Here is a 17,818-nt window from a genome sequence, read left to right as displayed (position 1 = left end):
CCACATTCTTCCTATAAAATATAGTTGGCACGGTAGCTTAGTGGTTAGTGTAATGCTTTACAGCGCCAGCGACCCGGGTTCAAATACGGCCACTGTCTGTAAGGAGTATGTACGTTCTCCCTGTGTCTGCGTGGGTTTCCTACGGGTGCTCCGGTTTCCTCCCACATTCCAAAGACGTATGGGTTAGGAAGTTGTGGGCATGCTATGTTGGGGCTGGAAGCGTGGTGACATTTGCAGGCTGCCTCCAGAACACTACGCAAAAGATAACTCTAAGTGTGGTCTAACTAGAGTTCTATAGAGCTGCAACATTTAATGTCATTTAAAACCTTTGGTTGACATAACTCATTCAGTCGAAATTGACTGCTGAAAAAAAATGCTGGAAATGTGGAACTGGTCAGGTAGCATCTAAAGAGAGAGATGAAGAGTTAATAGCTTGTGTTGATGACCCTCCATCAGAACTGGAGAAAAGGTCATTGATCTGAAATGCTAACTCTGTTTCTATCTCCACAGATGCTGTTCGACTTGCTTAGTGTTTCCAGCGTTTTCAATTTAAATCAAAATTAACAGCTGACAGAACATGAATTGCTATTTGGGGAAGAGAACAGCACATGTCTGCCATTTTCTGTTGACAAAAGTATTTCCTGACCACTCTTGAGCAGCCTGGCTCTCATTGGGAGATTATGCCCCCCTGGTCCTAGTCTCCCCACCTAGTGTAAATAACTTCTCTCCATCCACCTGATCAAACCTTCTTAACATCTCCAAAACTTAAATCAAATCAGTTCATAACCTTCTGATTTCAGTGGAATACGTCATGTCTGTTTCATTGTAAGTTAACTCTTGTAGACCAGATATTATTTTGGTACACAAAGCTATAAACCACAGATGCTGGAAATCTGAAATAAAAACAGAAAATGCCAGAAATACTCAACAGTTCATAGAGACATAAGGGACTGCAGATGCTGGAAGCTGGAGCAACCCGCAATCTGCTGGAGGAACTCAGTGGGTCAAGCGATAATGTTGCTCGAGCTGCTGAGTCCTCCAGCAGATTGTTCGTTGTTCAACAGTTTATAGTTGATAGTGCTCACAACTGTGTCTATTTCCCGCATTTCTGCTCTCACCCCCCTTCTTCCATCCAGAATATGAGGGGGGGGGGGTTCCCCCTTGCCTTCCACCCCACCTACATTCCCATTCAGTGGATAGGGTGAATGCATACAGGCTTTTTCCCCTAAGGTTGGGTGAGACTCGAACCAGAGGTTTAGGGTGGAAGGTGAAATATTTAAGGGAAATCTGAAGGGGAACTTCTTCACTCAGAGGGTGGTGCAAGTGTGGAACGAGCTGCCGGCGGAAGTGGTGGACGCAGGTTCACTTGTAACATTTAAGAGAGGTTTGGGTAGGTACATGGATGGGAGGGGTTTGGAGCGAGATGGTCTGGGTGCTGGTAGATGGGACTAGGCAGAAGATCAGGTCGGCATTGACTGGATGGGCCGAAGAGCCTGTTTCTGTGCTGTGGTACTCTGTGACTCTATGACTATAATTTTCACCATCTTCAAGTAGGCTTCCACCACCAGACACATTGTTCCTTCCCCTTCCCTTCCAACATTCTGACTGGATTGTTACCTCTCTGACCTCCTGGTTTGTTCTTCCATCTCTATCAACCACTCCCCTACTCATGGCGCTTTCCCATGCAACCACTGGAGATGCATATCCTGCCCCTTTTACCTCTTTCCTTTCAAACCATCCAGGAACCCAACAGTATTTCCATATGAAGCAGCGATTGACTTGCATTTTGTGTACTAAATATGCTCCCTCATGATATGGTCGACTTAACATTGGAGAAACCAGAAAGACGATTGGGTAATGGCTTTGCACAACACCTCCATTCAGTCCGTAAGGGTGACCTGGAGCCTCCAATTGCCTGTCAATATAATTCTCCATCCACTCCCACTCTGACCACATAGTATTTGGCCTCCCACACTTTTCCAGAAGCTCGGGGGGCTGCACCCATTTCCCGACTTGGCACATTACAGCTCTTGGACTCAATATTGAATTCACCAATTTCAGAAAACCTGCCTTTCCTGTTTGTGTTGGAGCTGGCTGGCTCTGATGTTAACTCAGTTTTCCCCTCTCATAGCTGGTGCTTGCTCTGTTGGGTATTTCCAACACCTTTTTTCTCCCAGATTTCCAGGAACTGTTGTGCATCTGACACTTCCAGTATGTTATTTTGTTTCTTTTCCCTGACCACCACACCAAAAGTAATAAAAACAGAAAAGGTTGGATGCCCATCAGGCAGCATCTTTGGAAGAAAAAACAGTTAACATTTTGGCTTTGGGGATCCTTCGTTAGAAGTTATTTACAACTATTTGAAGCTCTGGTTCGGCCACACCTGGAATTCTGTGGTCCTGATGAGGATTCTGGACCCAAAGAGTTTCTCCTTCCACATCTGCTGCCTGACCTGCTGAGTGCTTCATCGGAGATGTCCCTATCTCCATCCCTCCCTCTGTTTCTGAAATTCCTCTGCCATTTTTCATGATTTAGGAAGTATTCTGTTCCCTCCCAATGAGGTTCAACTTAATATTCATAGATTTGAACAGCACAGAAACAGACCCTTCAGCTCAACTGGTCCATGCTGGCCAAGATTGCTATCTAAGCTTGCTCCATTTGCCTGCGTTTGGCCCATATCCCCCTAAACCTTTCCTATCCATGTACCTGTCCAAGTACCTTCTTAAATGATACTATTGTACCTGCCTCAACCAGTTCCTCTGGCAGCTCGTTCCATATACTCACCACCCTCTGGGTGAAAAAGTTGTCCCTCAGCTTTGTATTAAATCTCTCCCCTCTCACCCTAAATCTATGCCCTCTAGTTCTTGAAGGACTAGTCCTTCCCAGGGCACCAATGTTCAAGACAAGAGGGCATGGCTTTAAGGTTATGGGTGGGAGGTTCAGGGGAGATGTCAGGGGGAAGTTTTTCACCCAGAGCGTGGTTGGTGCATGGAATGCACTGCCTGGGGTGGTGGAGACAGATGCATTGGACAGGTTCAAGAGTTTGTTGGATAGGCATATGGAGGAATGTGAGATAGAGGGATATGTGGGAGGAAAGGGTTAGATAGTGTGAGGGTGGTTTGATGGACGGCACAACATGGTGGGCCGAAGGGCCTGTTTTGTGCTGTATGATTCTATGGTTCTTCTATGGTTGATTGCCCAATCATGGGTAAAAGACTGTGTGCATTCACCCTATATATGCTTCTCAGAATTTTATTTGCCACCATTAAAGTCCATTTGGCATAATTTTGCACACTTTCTTATTCTGCCATGGCTTAGTAATTCTATGTGGGTAGAATCACTATTGGTACACCAGTACAGTGCAGTTCAGTTGCAGTACACCAGTGTGGAGTATGCACTATTGGAAGGTCTGTCCTTTGGGGGAGTCACTAAGGTCTCATTTGTCCTGATTGATGTCAGAGGTACCTCACCACTATTCGAAGTGTCTCAGCTGAAACTGATCCTCCTTCCTACATTTACCAAAGCAAACTATCTGTCATTATTACAATGCTGATATAAGAGACCGTAGATGCTGGAATCTGGAGCAACACACATAAAGTTGGAGGAACTTAGTGGGTCGAGCAGCACCAGTGGAGGGAAACGGACAGTCGAGACTCTTCATCTCTGTGTTAGATCTTGCTGTGTGCAAATTGACTGTTTCTGCTGTGGCACTGGGACTATTCCTCAAAAATACTCCCATTGGCTTTGCAGTGCTCTGGGACATATCAAGCTCTTGAAGTAAGTCTTTCTCAACAGCAAAATCTGGGCCATTCTGTTTCATGGTCAAGTAGGGATGGTATTGGTGCTGAGGAGGAGTGGTTGGAATCAGCTCAACACTTACAATTGTGCTGTTAATTTTTTAATTATGGAGGTCATTATTTATCTTATTTAACACTCTAAGTACAGGCACGCATAGAGTTAGTCACAATAGGTGTGATTGAGTATGGGATTTGTAGCTTCTGAGGGGAAGAAGTAGTTCTTTACTCAGAGTGGTTGGAATGTGAACATCCATAAGATCTTCACCATCCGGGCCATTGCCATCTTTACGCAGCTACCATCGGGCAGGAGGTACAGACGTCCCACACCACCAGGTTCAAGAACAGCTGCTTCCCTTCAACCATTCGGTTCTTGAACCAATGGGCACAACCCTAATCACTACAGTTTAGCAACACTATGACCACTTTGACCACTTTGCACTACAATTGAGTTTTTTTTAGTTCTAATTGAATCCATAATCAATGATCCTCCCACCCCGGACATTCTCTCTTCTCCCCCCTCCCATCAGGCAGAAGATACAAAAGCCTGAAAGCACGTACCACCAGGCTCAAGGACAGCTTCTATCCTGCTGTTCTAAGACTATTGAACAGTTCCCTAGTACGATAAGGATGGATTCTTGACCTCACAATCTACCTCGTTGTGACCTTGCACCTTATTGTCTGCCTGCATTGCACTTTCTCTGTAGCTGTGACACTTTATTCTGCATTCTGTTATTGTTTTACCTTGTACTACCTCGATGCACTGTGCAATGAATTGATCTGTAGGAATGGTATGCAAGACAAGTTTTTCACTGTACCTCGTTACATTTGACAATAATAAACCAATTATGATTCCAATAATTATTTTCTTTCTTGTAAAAATTGTGCATAATTTATGTTTAATTATGTTTTTTTTCTTGTGAATGCTGCTTTCCTGATGTTATGTGCCTGTGATGCTGCTGTAAGGAAGTTTTTCATTGCACCTGTGCACACAAGGACTTGTGCATATGACAATAAACCCGACTCTGATTTTGGAATGTGGAATTTGCTTGCGTATTGCATAAATTCATTTAAGGGAAGCAGAAAGAAGGAACAGACGGATATAGTGACAGAATGTGATGAAGTGGCAAAGATGCACATTAGTGTAGAGCAGATCACCAGAATAGGCTTGTTGAGCCAAACAGCAAGTTTTGTTGCTGCTTTTCTTGGTTTAGTACTTGTTTGTATGTGTTTTAGCATTTCCTGGGCACCTGATTTGCCTGCTCATGAAGCAGATGTTATCAACTCCTAATGGGAGCTTTGTCTGGTAGTGAACTTTACGGCAGGAGCACAAAATGACACAGAGGCCCATCCACCTCGTTTGGGGTGTGCAGTTTTGGCAAGCATCTGTCGTCCACTGTTTACCCAACTCCCAATCTGTTGCTGTTTATACCAGTTCTGAGGTCAGTGCTCCGATGTTAATAAGAGCCTTAATCAATAAAGTACTTAACACTGGAGAGGGGGACTGCAAGAGAGGTTTTAACTCGGATTAATTTCCAATATTGACCTAAAGGACCAACAGTCAGGACCTTGTAAATGCGCTGAAAGGCTTTCGTTACTTGATAGATATAATTTGAGATAAGGAGCTTAGGATAAAATGGTTGTGGGGAGTTGGTGGTCTGCTAACAGATGGAGGGATAATAACGTTTCGTAGCAGTAATTGCATCGCTGACAGTTTCAAATGAGAGGAGGAAGCAGACTGTGATGGATATAAAAGCTTGGGCTTTGGAGCTGAATGTGGGCGTGTGGGGAAGAGGGAGCTTTGCAAAAGCTTGGATTAGCAGTAATGAATGTAATCCTTTGCATTGATGCTCAAACTCATCATATCATGGAGAGGAACATGCTTTTAAGTATCTCCGACTGATTTGCCAGTCAGAGAATATAATCCGATGCAGACATTTGTTTTTTTTGTTCCTTTTCCTTATCTCTATTTGAGTGCAAATGCAGTTATGTAAAGAAAATATATTTGCCCTGCTTGTTGTAATTTCATTTTGCTTTAAGTACGAAGTTTAGTGCAAGTTTTAAATTTACTGTATATTGCAGGAAAATAAGTTTCACTTCAAGAAACTGGAAACAGACTCTGGTGTATTTTTGGTCACAAGCTATCTATTTTGTCTTTTCCTCAGCACCATGTCTCCCTTCACATGAAAAGGCAGTAAAAGATACGGCCTTTGAAATGTTTCTTTGGCATTCTGTGAAGGAAAGTGAGGAATAACAAAGCAGAACCAAAAAATAAGTCGTGGGGCGAGATCAGGCTCGGATTTTGAGTTCTGCATCAGCATATGGGTCCCATATCTAAGATGGCGCTCTGGGAGATGCATTAAGGTGCCATTAAGCAGAGTTTCCCTCTACCCCCTTGGGTACACATGAAAGATCTATGGCACTGTTTTGAAAGAGTCGTCCATTCTCCCAATCCCCAGGCTCAGAATCCTCCCTTAACCCATGCCACCATAATAGATTAGCTTTGATTCAATCTCCACACTGAGGTGTTATTAGTGTAGAAAGGCTGTTTTCCAACTGAAAGAATTTGCATGTGTAAAGTGCCTATGACTCAGTTATCAGTCAGACTCAAGTTGATGCAAAACCTCATGCTGGGACAGGCAACCAAAGGCCTGGTGGAAGGAAGATTTTTAAAAAACGTATTTTAAAGGAGAGGCAGAGGGGGTTAGGGATGGATTGCAGAGAACTGATGGAGACACAGACTGCAGATGCTGGAGTCTGGAGCAACACAACAGGCACTGGAGAAACTCAGCAGGTCAGGCAGCATCTATGGAGGGAAATGGGAAGGGTCTTGACCCAAAACGTTGACTGTCTATTTCCCTCCACAGATGCTGCCTGACCCGCTGAGTTCCTCCAGTGCAGAGAACTGAGAGAGCTGTAGAACTGGAGGAAGTCACAGCTGTAGGTAGTGGTGAGGCTGTGGAGAGATTTGACGACAAAGAATTGTAGAAACGTAGCGTTGCTGGACAAGAGAATAATAGGTCAGTTTTAGGTAAACAGGATGTAATGGTTTGAAATTGATGCATCATTTCTTCAGTTCTTGCCTTTTTGAAGAGAAATTGTGTAGTGCAAGTCTCTGTTTAATTTCTTTGAATGTGAATATTTTCTGTCTCCTGCACGTTCTTCAGCCTCAGCTGACCATCCTTGATTTCCTGAAAGCAAGTCCCCATCTCAAGTAGACTCACATGGAACAATCTGAAATAAGGCCCGAGACAATCTTTGATGAAAGATCATCGACGTCAAAGTTAAAGTCGACTTTATTGTCACGTGCACAAGTACATGTGTGCACAAGTGCAATGAAAAACTTACTTGCAGCAGCATCACAGGCACAGAGCATCAGATAAGCAGCATTCACAAGAAAAACATAAATTAAACAGAAATTATACACAATTTTTACAAGGAAGAGCACAATTAGAACAAAAAAAAAGTCCATTGTAGTGCAAGATGATAAGATAAGACAAGATATCTTTATTAGTCACATGTACATCGAAACACACAGTGAAATGCGTCTTTTTGCGTAGTGTGTTTTGGGGGCAGCCCGCAAGTGTCGCCACGCTTCCGGCGCCAACACAGCATGACCACAACTTCCTAACCCGTACGTCTTTGGAATGTGGGAGGAAACCAGAACATCCGGAGGAAACCCACGCAGACACGGGGAGAACGTACAAACTCCTTACAGACAGTGGCTGGAATTGAACTCAGGTTGCTGGCGCTGTAATACTGTTACGCTAACCGCTACACTACCGTGGTCATGGTGTTGCTATAAAGAGGTAGTGATTAGGGACCTGAGCCATCAGTTCTGTTTCTGTTCACAGATGCTGCCTGACTTCTGTGTTGTCTGTTTTTACTTCAGATTCTAGCATCTGCAGTATCCTTTGCTTTTCAATTACAGGCCGTCACCAGGTGATGAACTTATGGACACCCCTACATATGAATGAGCTCCCATAATATTCACATTGACGCCACGGCCAAGAAAGCTCACCAGCGCCTCTGCTTCCTCAGGAGGCTATAGAAATTTGGCATGTCCCCTCTGGCCCTCACCAATTTTTATCGATGCACCATAGAAAGCATCCCATCCGGATACATCATGGCTTTGTACAGCAACTGCTCTGCCCGTGACTGCAAGAAACTGCAGAGAGTTGTGGGCACAGTTCAGCACATCAGGGAAATCAGCCTCCCCTCCATGGACTCTGTCTACATTTCTCGCTGCCTCAGTAAAGCAAAATCAAAGACCCCACCCACCCTGATCATTCTCTCTTCTCCCCTCTCCCATTGGGCAGAAGATACAAAAGCCTGAAAGCATGTACCACCAGGCTCAAGGACAGCTTCTGTCCTGCTGTGATAAGACTATTGAAAGGTCCCCCAGTACGATAAAATGGACTCTTGACCTCACAATCTACCTTGTTTGACCTTGCACCTTATTGTCTACCTGCACTGCACTTCCCTGTTGCTGTGACACTTTATTCTGCATTCTGTTATTGTTTTCCCTACCTCAACGCACTGTTGTAATGCATTGATCTGTGTGAACAGTATGCAAGACAAGTTTTTCACTGTATCTCAGTACATGTAACAATAATGAACCAATTTACCAATGTACTAAATTCCAATGTCTGATGTACAAACGTACATTCATTCCTACAAATGGCAGAACTAGTTTCCTCCATCTCTCCATTTTTAGTAACTGTTCTTTCTTACTTTATGTGTTTTTGATGCCATTCATTACATTAACTTGGAGGTACACTTACCATATCGAGTGATTTTTGTGTATTTTCTGACATGGACAAAATCGATTAATGGACGTCAGTGAAAATGGAACTCGCTTGTTATCCAAGGACGGCTTGTACAGCTAAACTCCCTTTAGGAAAGGAAGCCTCCCACCCTTAAATCTGGGACTGTATATGATTCCAGACCCACACCAACATGGCTGGTTGTTAACTGCCTTCACCTAGCAAGCCACTTAATTTGGAATTACATGACAAAGGGCTGTCAATGCCCCAGATGGGTAACACGTGCTGCCTGCTTGAAGCTGCAGCATCAGTCATTGGGAATTCAGAAGAGAATTTTGACATGCCAAAATTAACTATCTTTCAGTTCTGGTCGCCTCATTATAGGAAGGATGTGGAAGCGTTGGAAAGGGTGTAGAGGAGATTTACCAGGATGCTGCCTGGTTTAGAGAGTATGCATTATGAGGAGAGACTAAGGGAGCTAGGGCTTTACTCTTTGGAGAGAAGGAGGATAAGAGGAGACATGATAGAGGTGTACAAAATATTGAGAGGAATTGAGTGGACAGCTAGTGCCTCTTTACCAGGGCACCAATGCTCAATACAAGAGGGCATGGCTTTAAAGTAATGGGTGGGAAGTTCAAGGGAGATACCAGAGGAAGGCTTTTTACCCAGAGAGTGTTTGGTGCGTGGAATGCGCTGCCTGGAGCGGTGGTGGAGGCAGATACATTGGTCAAATTCAAGGGATTGCTAGATAAGCATATGGAGGAATTTAAAATAGAGGGATATGTGGGAGGAAGGGGTTAAATAGTCTTAGGCGATGTTTAAAGGTCAGCACAACATTTTGGGCCAAAGGGCCTGTATTGTGCTGTACTGTTCTATGATCCTATGATTGTTAACTAACCAAATAAAAACAGAAAATGCTGGAAAAATGATCAGGCAGCATCTGTGGAAAGAGAAACAGTTAATGTTTCAGATCAAAGACTCTTCATCAGTACTGATGAAGAACGAGGCAGCAGAGAAGGCGAGGGAAGGCAGTGGGTGAAACAAACGGGATTTCTGTGATAAAGTGAGATAACCTGGCTAGTTAAGCTTGTTTGTCTGTGTAAGGTGTTGGTAAATGATGGGCAGGCATGTTAGTGTAGCGGTTAGTGTAACGCTAGTACAGCGCCAGCGATCCGGGTTCAATTCCCGCCGCTGTGTGTAAGGAGTTTGTACCTTCTACCCGTGTCTGTGTGGGTTTCCTCCGGGTGCTCCGGTTTCCTCCCACATTCCAAAGACGTACAGGTTAGGAAGTTGTGGACATGCTATGTTGGCGCTGGAAGTGTGGCGACACTTTGCGGGCTGCCCTCAGAACACTCCACGCAAAAGATGCATTTCACTGTGTGTTTTGATGTACATGTGACTAATAAAGAAATCTTAAATCTTATCTTAATATTGTACAGTCTGGCTTACTGTGACATGCTTAACAGACCAGAGTATACAAATGAAAGGAAAAGAGGGGGATGGCAAGCAAAAATGGCCAGTCCTGATACTAACAGAAGGAGAGATTTAATAGGGACCTGAGGGGCAACTTTTTCACCCAGAGAGTGGTGAGTATATGGAACAAGCTGCCAGAGGAAGTGGTTGGGGCAGGTACATTAACAATATTTAAAAAGTATGTTGTGGCCACTACAGAGACTTGGCTGTCACAAGGGCTTTAATGTCTGCTGGATATTCCGGGATTTAGATGTTTCAAAAGGGACAGGGGTGGAGGTAAAAGAGGTGGGGAGAGGCTTGGCTGATCATGGACAGTATCACAGCCGTAGAAAGGGAGGATGTCCTGGAGGGATTGTCTACTGAGTCAGTGTGGGTGGAAGTCAGAAATAGGAAGGGAGCGATCACTCTGTTGGGTGTATTCTACAGACTCCCCCCCAAGTAGAAGCAGAGACACTGAGGAGCAGATCGGGAGGCAGATTTTGGAGAGGTGCAAAAATAACAGGGTTATTGTCATGGTGATTGATGATTTCAACTTCTCTAATATTGATTGGCACCTCCTTAGTGTAAAGGGGATTGATGGGGCAGAGTTTGTTAGGAGTGTCCAGGAAGGATTCCTGACACAGTATGTGGACAGGCCGAATAGAGGAGAGGCCATACTGGACCTGGTACTAGGCGATGAGCCTGAGCAGGTTTCAGATCTCTTGGTGGGAGAGCATTTTGGAGATAGTGACCATAACTCCTTGACCTTTACCATAGCCTTGGAGAAGGATAGGAGCAGATGATATGGGAAAGTATTTAATTGGGGAAGGGAGAATTATGATGCTATTAGGCAGGAACTTGGGAGTGTAAATTGGGAACAGATGTTCTTAGGGAAGTGCACAATACAACTGTGGAGGTTGTTTAGGGAGTACTTGCATAGGGTTCTGGATAGGTTTGTCCCATTGAGGCAGGGTAAAGATGGTAGAGTGAAGGAACTGTGGTTGACAAGAGACATAGAATATCTTGTCAAGAGGAAGAAAGAAGCTTACCTAAGGTTTAGAAAGCAAGGATCAGTCAGGGCTCTGGAGAGTTACAAGGTAGCCAGGAGGGAGCTTAAGAATGGACTTAGGCTTGCTAGAAGGGGGCATGAGAACGCCTTGGCGAGTAGGATTAATGAAAACTCCAAGGCATTCTACACATATTTGAAGAATAAGAGGATGACTAGAGTGAGGGTAGGACTGATCAGGGATAAAAGAGGACACATTTGCCTGGAGTTGGAAGAGGTAGGGGAGGTCCTTAATGAATAGTTTGCTTCAGTATTCACCAGCAAGAGAGACCTTGACGTTTGTGAGGATGGCCTACGACAGGCTGATACACTAGAGCATGTCGACATGAAGAAAGAGGATGTGCTGGAACTTTTGAAAAACATTAGGATAGATAAGTCACCGGGGCCAGATGGGATATATCCAAGGTTAGTACAGGAAGTGAGGGGATGTCTGAGGTAAGTTTTTTACACAGAGGGTGGTGGGTGCTTGGAATGCACTGCCGGCAGAGGTTGTGGGGGCTGATACATCAGGGACATTTAAGAGACTCTTAGATAGACACATGAATGATAGAAAAATGGAGGGCTATGTGGGAGGGAACGGTTAGATAGATCTTAGAGTAGGATGAAATGTCAGCACAACATTGTGGGCTGAAGGGTCTGTATTGTGCCGTAATGTTCTATGTACTTGCACAGGTACATGGATAGAAAAGTTTTAGAGGGACATGGGCCAAACATGGGAAAACAGGACGAGCTTAGCTGGAAATCTTGGTCGGCATGGACCAGTTGGGCCGAAGGGCCTGTTTCCTTGCTGTATGACTCTATGAAAGAGCAGTTATCTAAAATTGGAAAATTTGATGTTGTCCTGCAGGCTGCAATGTCAAAAGAGAAGGTGTTGTTCCTCAAGCTTGCATTGATCCTTGTTGTGACATTGTGGGAGGCCACACATAGAGAATTTGGAGATGGCGAATTAAAATGGCAGGAACTGCAAGCTCAGGGTCACTCCTGTGGATTGAGCTCAGGTGCTCCGCAAAACAATCACCCAATCTGCGTTTGGTTTCTCCAGTGCAGAGGAGGCCACGTCGTGAACACTGAATGTAATAGCCCAGATTGGAAGAAATGCAAGTGAATTGCTGCCTTACCTGGAAAGACTGTCTGGACACCTGGATGGTCGGAAGGGAAGGACAGGAATTGGACCTCCTGCATTTGCAAGCAACTTGCCACATGATAGGGAGTAGTTGGCAAGGATGGAAGAGTGGACCTGGGATCTGCAAAGGGAATGAACCCTTTGTAATGCTCAAAGGGGGTGGAGGGGGGAATTTGTGTCTGGCGGGGGAATCATGTTTTGATTTTCGTTTACTAATCAAATTCTGCTCTTTCTTTCTCCTTCCTCTCCCACTCCACTTCATTCTCGCTCTCCTCTTTCACTTTGGCCTCTTTCTTTGCCAAACCTCTGGCCCTCCCTTTTATTCACTCCTCTTATTTCATTTCCTTGTTCATTCAATACTTCACTCTCTGCCTCGTTCACTCTTTCACTCCGCCCCTCCTCCCATTAGACATTACCCTGCACTGAAGACAATGGAGTACATGGAGCACACGTTTTTGCCTCGGGTGAATCCCTACCGCTTCTGTACGATCATGATGGAGAATATCCCCAGGTTACGAGAGGAGATTAAAGAAGTCTCCATGTCTGACCTGAAGGACTTCTTGGAGAGCATCCGCAAGCACTCAGACAAAATCGGAGAGACGGCAATGAAGCAGGTGAGCATACAAGCCTGGATACTCACGAGCACACGTTATCAACAGATTACTGGGTGTGATCAGTTGCTTGGCAAGGGTACGGTGTGGCTTCTCCAGAATAATATTGGTGCTCTAAGGAGTTAACTGATGCCAGGTTTCACAAAGTCTGCTTTTTAACCCCCTGAGTTTCAGTAGTTGGGGTGTGAAGTGTTCAAATGCAAAAGGGGTTTTGTTTCACCACTTGCAAGGAAGTTGTTCACTGGACCGTGAGGTGGGTGTGGTTGCATGGGTATTGTCCTGTTTAGGGATGAGATCCTGAGAAGGATTTAATCAAAACTAGAAGTAAGCCAGTAAGGAGCATAGTCAGAAATCTGAAAGATGATGGAAACCTGGCATTCTCACCCTCGAAAAGTTATTGAGGGCAATTTTCATCGTTCGTATTCAGGTTGTAAGATTCTGTTAATAATTTTCATCGTTCGTATTCAGGTTGTAAGATTCTGTTAAATTAGGATTTTCAGCAATCTAGGTCAAAAATGGAAACAGAAAATGCTGGAAGAATTCAGCCAGTCATGCAGCGTCTGTGGAAAGAGAAACCAGTTAACATTTCCGGTCGAAACCCTTCTTCAGAACTTGGGGAAGAGTGGAGATGGAGCAGTTTTCAAAATGGATCTGGGGAGGAGAGAGGTGTGAATCACAAGACTATGTGGAGATTGGTTAGGATAGATCAGGTGATAAGAAGCATGAATACTGACCATTAGGGAAACATTTTATAGAAATGAGTTGAGAAAGGGGACATCAGCATGCTAATGGCAAAGGAGAGAGCAGCTTACCTGAAGTTGGAAAATGCAGTGTTTATTCCTGAAGACTGTAAAGTGCTCAGTCGGAAGATAAGGTGTTCTTCCTCCAGCTTACTTTGGGCCTCACTATGTCAGTAGAGGAGGCCATGGACAGACAGGTTGAAATAGGAGGGGGGTGGTGGGGGTTTGAGAATTAAAGTGGCATGTGACAGGAAGCTCAGGATCACCCCTGTGGACTGAGTGATGGTGCTCCACAAAGCGATCACCCAATCTCCCTTTGGTAACTCCACCATAGAGGAGGCCTCCTCCAAAACAATTGGCTGGGTTTGGTGGGCAGATCATTCAAGATCTAAGGGAGGGGTAGAATGAGCTTCCAGGCTGAGTGATCATTTTCAACTGGGTAATGTTCTGTTGGTGTAAGACCCAGAGTTCTTCGGTTACTGGTGAGCCACTTACCTTAAAACAATTGGACCCGATGAGGGAGAAGCAAAGAAATACAGGATATGCTGGTTTAAACTAATTAAACCCATTGCAAAAAGCGTACTGAAATGCAAAAACTCTTCTCCCAATCCTCAAACAATTTTCAACATCTTTCAGAACTCAGGTGGACAAATATTTGTTGGAGAATGGTATTGAGGGTTAGATGACAAGATGGGTAATGTGGCCTTTGTTCTAGCTTCAGCTGAATGGCCTCCTGTTCCAGCATTCCTAATTATGTAGCAGGTCTGAAGCAGTGAGGAAGTTCACCTGGGGGTGGGATGGGAATTGGATACTGAGCAGGGATTGGGAAAGGTGATCAGTGTCGGTCATCACCTGCACATTGCATCTCTGGCCTTTGTCTAATTTTGATGACTTCTGTAAAATTGACTGTGAAGCAAAAAACCTCTGCCTTGGAAAGCTCATTCACAAGCCTCCAAAACCCTCAACATCTTAAGTCAAAGTTGAGCATTGGTCAAATGCACAAGTATACGTATGCACAGATGCAATGAAAAACTTACAGCAGCATCACAGGCACATAGCATCATACAAGCAGCATTCACATGAAAAACATAAATTAAACACAAATTCTTACAAGAAAGAACACAATTAGAACAAAAAAAAGTCAATTTTAGTGCAATGTGCTCAACGTGGTCGTAGTGTTGCTAAACTGCAGTGATTATGGTTGTGCCGGTTGGTTCAAGAAGCGAATGGTTGAAGGGAAGTAGCTGTTCCTGTGGTGCGGGAGTTCAGGCTTCTGTATCTCCTGCCCGATGGTATCTGTGAGAAGATGGCATGGCCTGGATGGTGGGGATATTTGATGATAAATGCAGTTTTGTCTTTACCTCTTGTTGTCTTGGTGAAGCAGCCGGCATAATCAAAGACCCCACTGCCCGGGACATTCTCTCTTCTCTCCTCTTCCATCGGGTAGAAGATACAGGAGTCTGAGGGCACGTACCACCAGACTTAAGGACAGCTTCTACCCCACTGTGATAAGACTATTGAACGGTTCCCTTATACAATGAGATGGACTCTGACCTCACGATCTACCTTGTTGTGACCTTGCACCTTATTGCACTGCACTTTCTCTGTAACTGTGATACTTTGTACTGTTATTGTTTTTACCTGTACTACATCAATGCACTCTGTACTAACTCAATGTAACTGCACTGTGTAATGAATTGACCTGTAAGATCGGTTTGTAAGACAAGCTTTTCACTGTACCCCGGTACAAGTGACAATAATAAACCAATACCAATAGCAATACCAATACCAATACCAATGATAGATGTTGCCTTCTGGAGGCAGCGCCTTCTGTAGATACTACCGATGGTGGGGAGGGATGTGCCTGTGATGTATTGGGCAGAATCCACTACTAAGATCCCCAGTGGCTCAAATCCTTAACATCTAAGGTCAGCCCCAAATACAGTATCATTATTCCTTAATGAACGGAAATACCCATGAACTTCTCAAGCTTTAAGTAGCTCACAAGAAGGCATGATCTTTTGAAATGGTAGAACGGGCACAAGGCTCCGAATGGCCGTCTTATCCTACTTTTATGTTCTGTGTATTATTTTTAAAACAGCTGCTGATTTAACATCTGAATTTCCTGGCAGCTCTGGTTCTGTGTGGCCCCGTGTCGTCAGGTGATGCCAAGCTCACTGCTTGTGAAACCAAGGCAGTTTTTATTGAGGGACGGTCACCAATTAATTCTGAAATGATGCTTGAATGGCAAAAATAATGCAGCAGATGTTGGAAGTCCGTAATAAAAACAGTTCGGAATTGCATGTGCCTCTGTCATAAGGTCATGGAATTATCCTATTCCAGAGGTTAAAAGATGAAAGTTGACATGTCAGTGTAGTGCGGTGATGGTGCTGCACTGCTGCTAGAACTGCCTTTTAGATGAAGCGCATCTGCTCTTCTGGGTGGATGTGAAAAATCCCATGATGTTGTTTTGAAGCAGAGCTGTGGAGGTCATCCCGATGTCCTTCTCAGTACTTATTCCTGGACCATGATTGAAACAAATTGTCTGATCTTTATCTCATTGCTGTCAGTGGGAGCTTGCTGTGCGCAAATTGTCTGTCCCATTTCCAGCGTTGCAAAATTTGGTTGTTCCATACATTTGGACATCCTGAAGTTGCACAGAATGCTTTGGTAAGGTTTGTTTTCTTTGCCATTATGCTTTATTCTTGCTTCTTTCTCTCTCTTTTTGAAATGATTTGCACCAGGAGAATAGATTGTGCAATGGGTTAAATATTGTTTTTTCAGCTTGAGTTTGAATGTAACCCAGACAGATGGAGATTAAAGTCTCCTCTATCTACTTGATGTCAGGGTTTAATGTGAAATAAGTTTGGCCTAGTTTTACTCTACCTCCCAGTGGGGTGGACCTCGGAACATTTTAGATTTCCCACTTCAGCTGTCCTGATTCAAAATTTAATGAACTTGAAACAAGTCACACTTGATACAATCAGGGGCACTGTTAAAAGGCTGGGGCTGGGGTGTGTTGTGGAAGAGGTGAGATGTTGAATCCAATTCAGGAAATAACCTTAGGGTGCTTGAAGATGTCCCTGGGTAGCCAAAAATTTCCATTCCCCATCACTTACACCCCTCACCTCTATAAGCATTGGGTTCACATTTTAACTTTTTTTTTAAAAGCGGTGACTTAGAACCATTTCTGCTTAGCCTCCTTTCATGATCCAAGTTTAATTATTAGAAACTTGAGGTCAGCCACAGAACACTGTTGTATGAAAGCTTTTTTTTTGCATGTCCGTTTGGTGAATTGTACATGTCAAGAACTAACCAGGTTGCACTTAGAAACTTACTTTACAGTCAGCCTTTCATTTTTATATTCAGCTCCTAATGTTTCTGTTCTTGTAGTTTGGAAAGTGTGTATTGACCCAGTCTGGTCTTGGTAGATAAAATGTCACAGCACTACCTCTGTCATAATAAGGAATGTAATCTACTGGGCTCATCATGATGATTTCAGTGCATTGTAATGGGCACTGTGAAATATGATCTGAAATTGACCACTTGCTTGGACTAATAGTCAGTAATGCATTCATTGAATCATACAGCACATAAGTAGGCCACTCTGCTCATTGTGCACGATAGTCTTTAAAATTAGCTATCCATTGATCTCATTCTTCAATTGATCCCGTTCCTCCACAAGTCCTTTTCAAGTCTTGGCCCACTTTCTCTTTAAAAGAGTTACCATGGTATCATCTTCTGTCAGCCCTCAGGCAGCTATTAAAGATTGTGTCAGTTCACTGAATTAAAAACAAAAATCCTTCTCATCTTCCCTGAGAACAAGATCATTACCCTTTGATTCTGAAAAGTGCAGGTCTTTGGTATGCTGTTCCTCTGTTAAGAAGCAAGATGTTGGAATTGAGGAGTCTCTTCAAGGAGGAAAGTAGGCGGAAAGCAGGAAACTGTATGTCGGTTAACTGAACAGCTGTGATTGAGAAAATTCTGGATTTCCGTTTGAAAAGCAGTCATAGCACGAAAAATCTTAATGCCATGAAAAAGAGAAAACAGGGTTTTCTGACAGGGAAATGTTATTTGACAAGTTTATTTTTATTTGAGTATGTATTTACAATTTACGAGGATGCCACTGGGTCTTGAGGGCCAGAATTATAGGGAGAGGTTGGACAAGCTAGGACTTTATTCCTTGGAATGTAGGAGACTGAAGGCTGACCTTACAGAGGTGTATGAAATCAAGAGGGGTATAGATAGGGTGAATGCACACAGTCT

General features: G+C 43.9%; 1 protein-coding gene across 3 annotated transcripts in view; it reads left to right on the top strand.

Moving 5' to 3' along the window:
• The window catches only part of exoc6b (exocyst complex component 6B), a 742,224-nt gene that overhangs the window by 146,504 nt on the left and 577,902 nt on the right, over positions 1 to 17,818 (top strand). For all 3 annotated transcript variants that reach the window (XM_052038528.1, XM_052038519.1, XM_052038535.1), the window contains one exon: positions 12,611 to 12,815. In XM_052038528.1, coding sequence (XP_051894488.1) covers positions 12,611 to 12,815 — 205 coding nt within the window. The remainder of the gene's footprint in view (positions 1 to 12,610; positions 12,816 to 17,818) is intronic.

Source organism: Pristis pectinata, chromosome 2, assembly GCF_009764475.1.
Source record: "Pristis pectinata isolate sPriPec2 chromosome 2, sPriPec2.1.pri, whole genome shotgun sequence".
Classification (NCBI taxonomy): Eukaryota; Metazoa; Chordata; class Chondrichthyes; order Rhinopristiformes; family Pristidae; genus Pristis; species Pristis pectinata.
The sequence above is the reverse complement of the archived record's forward strand: the minus strand, read 5'-3'. Positions and strand labels throughout refer to the sequence as shown.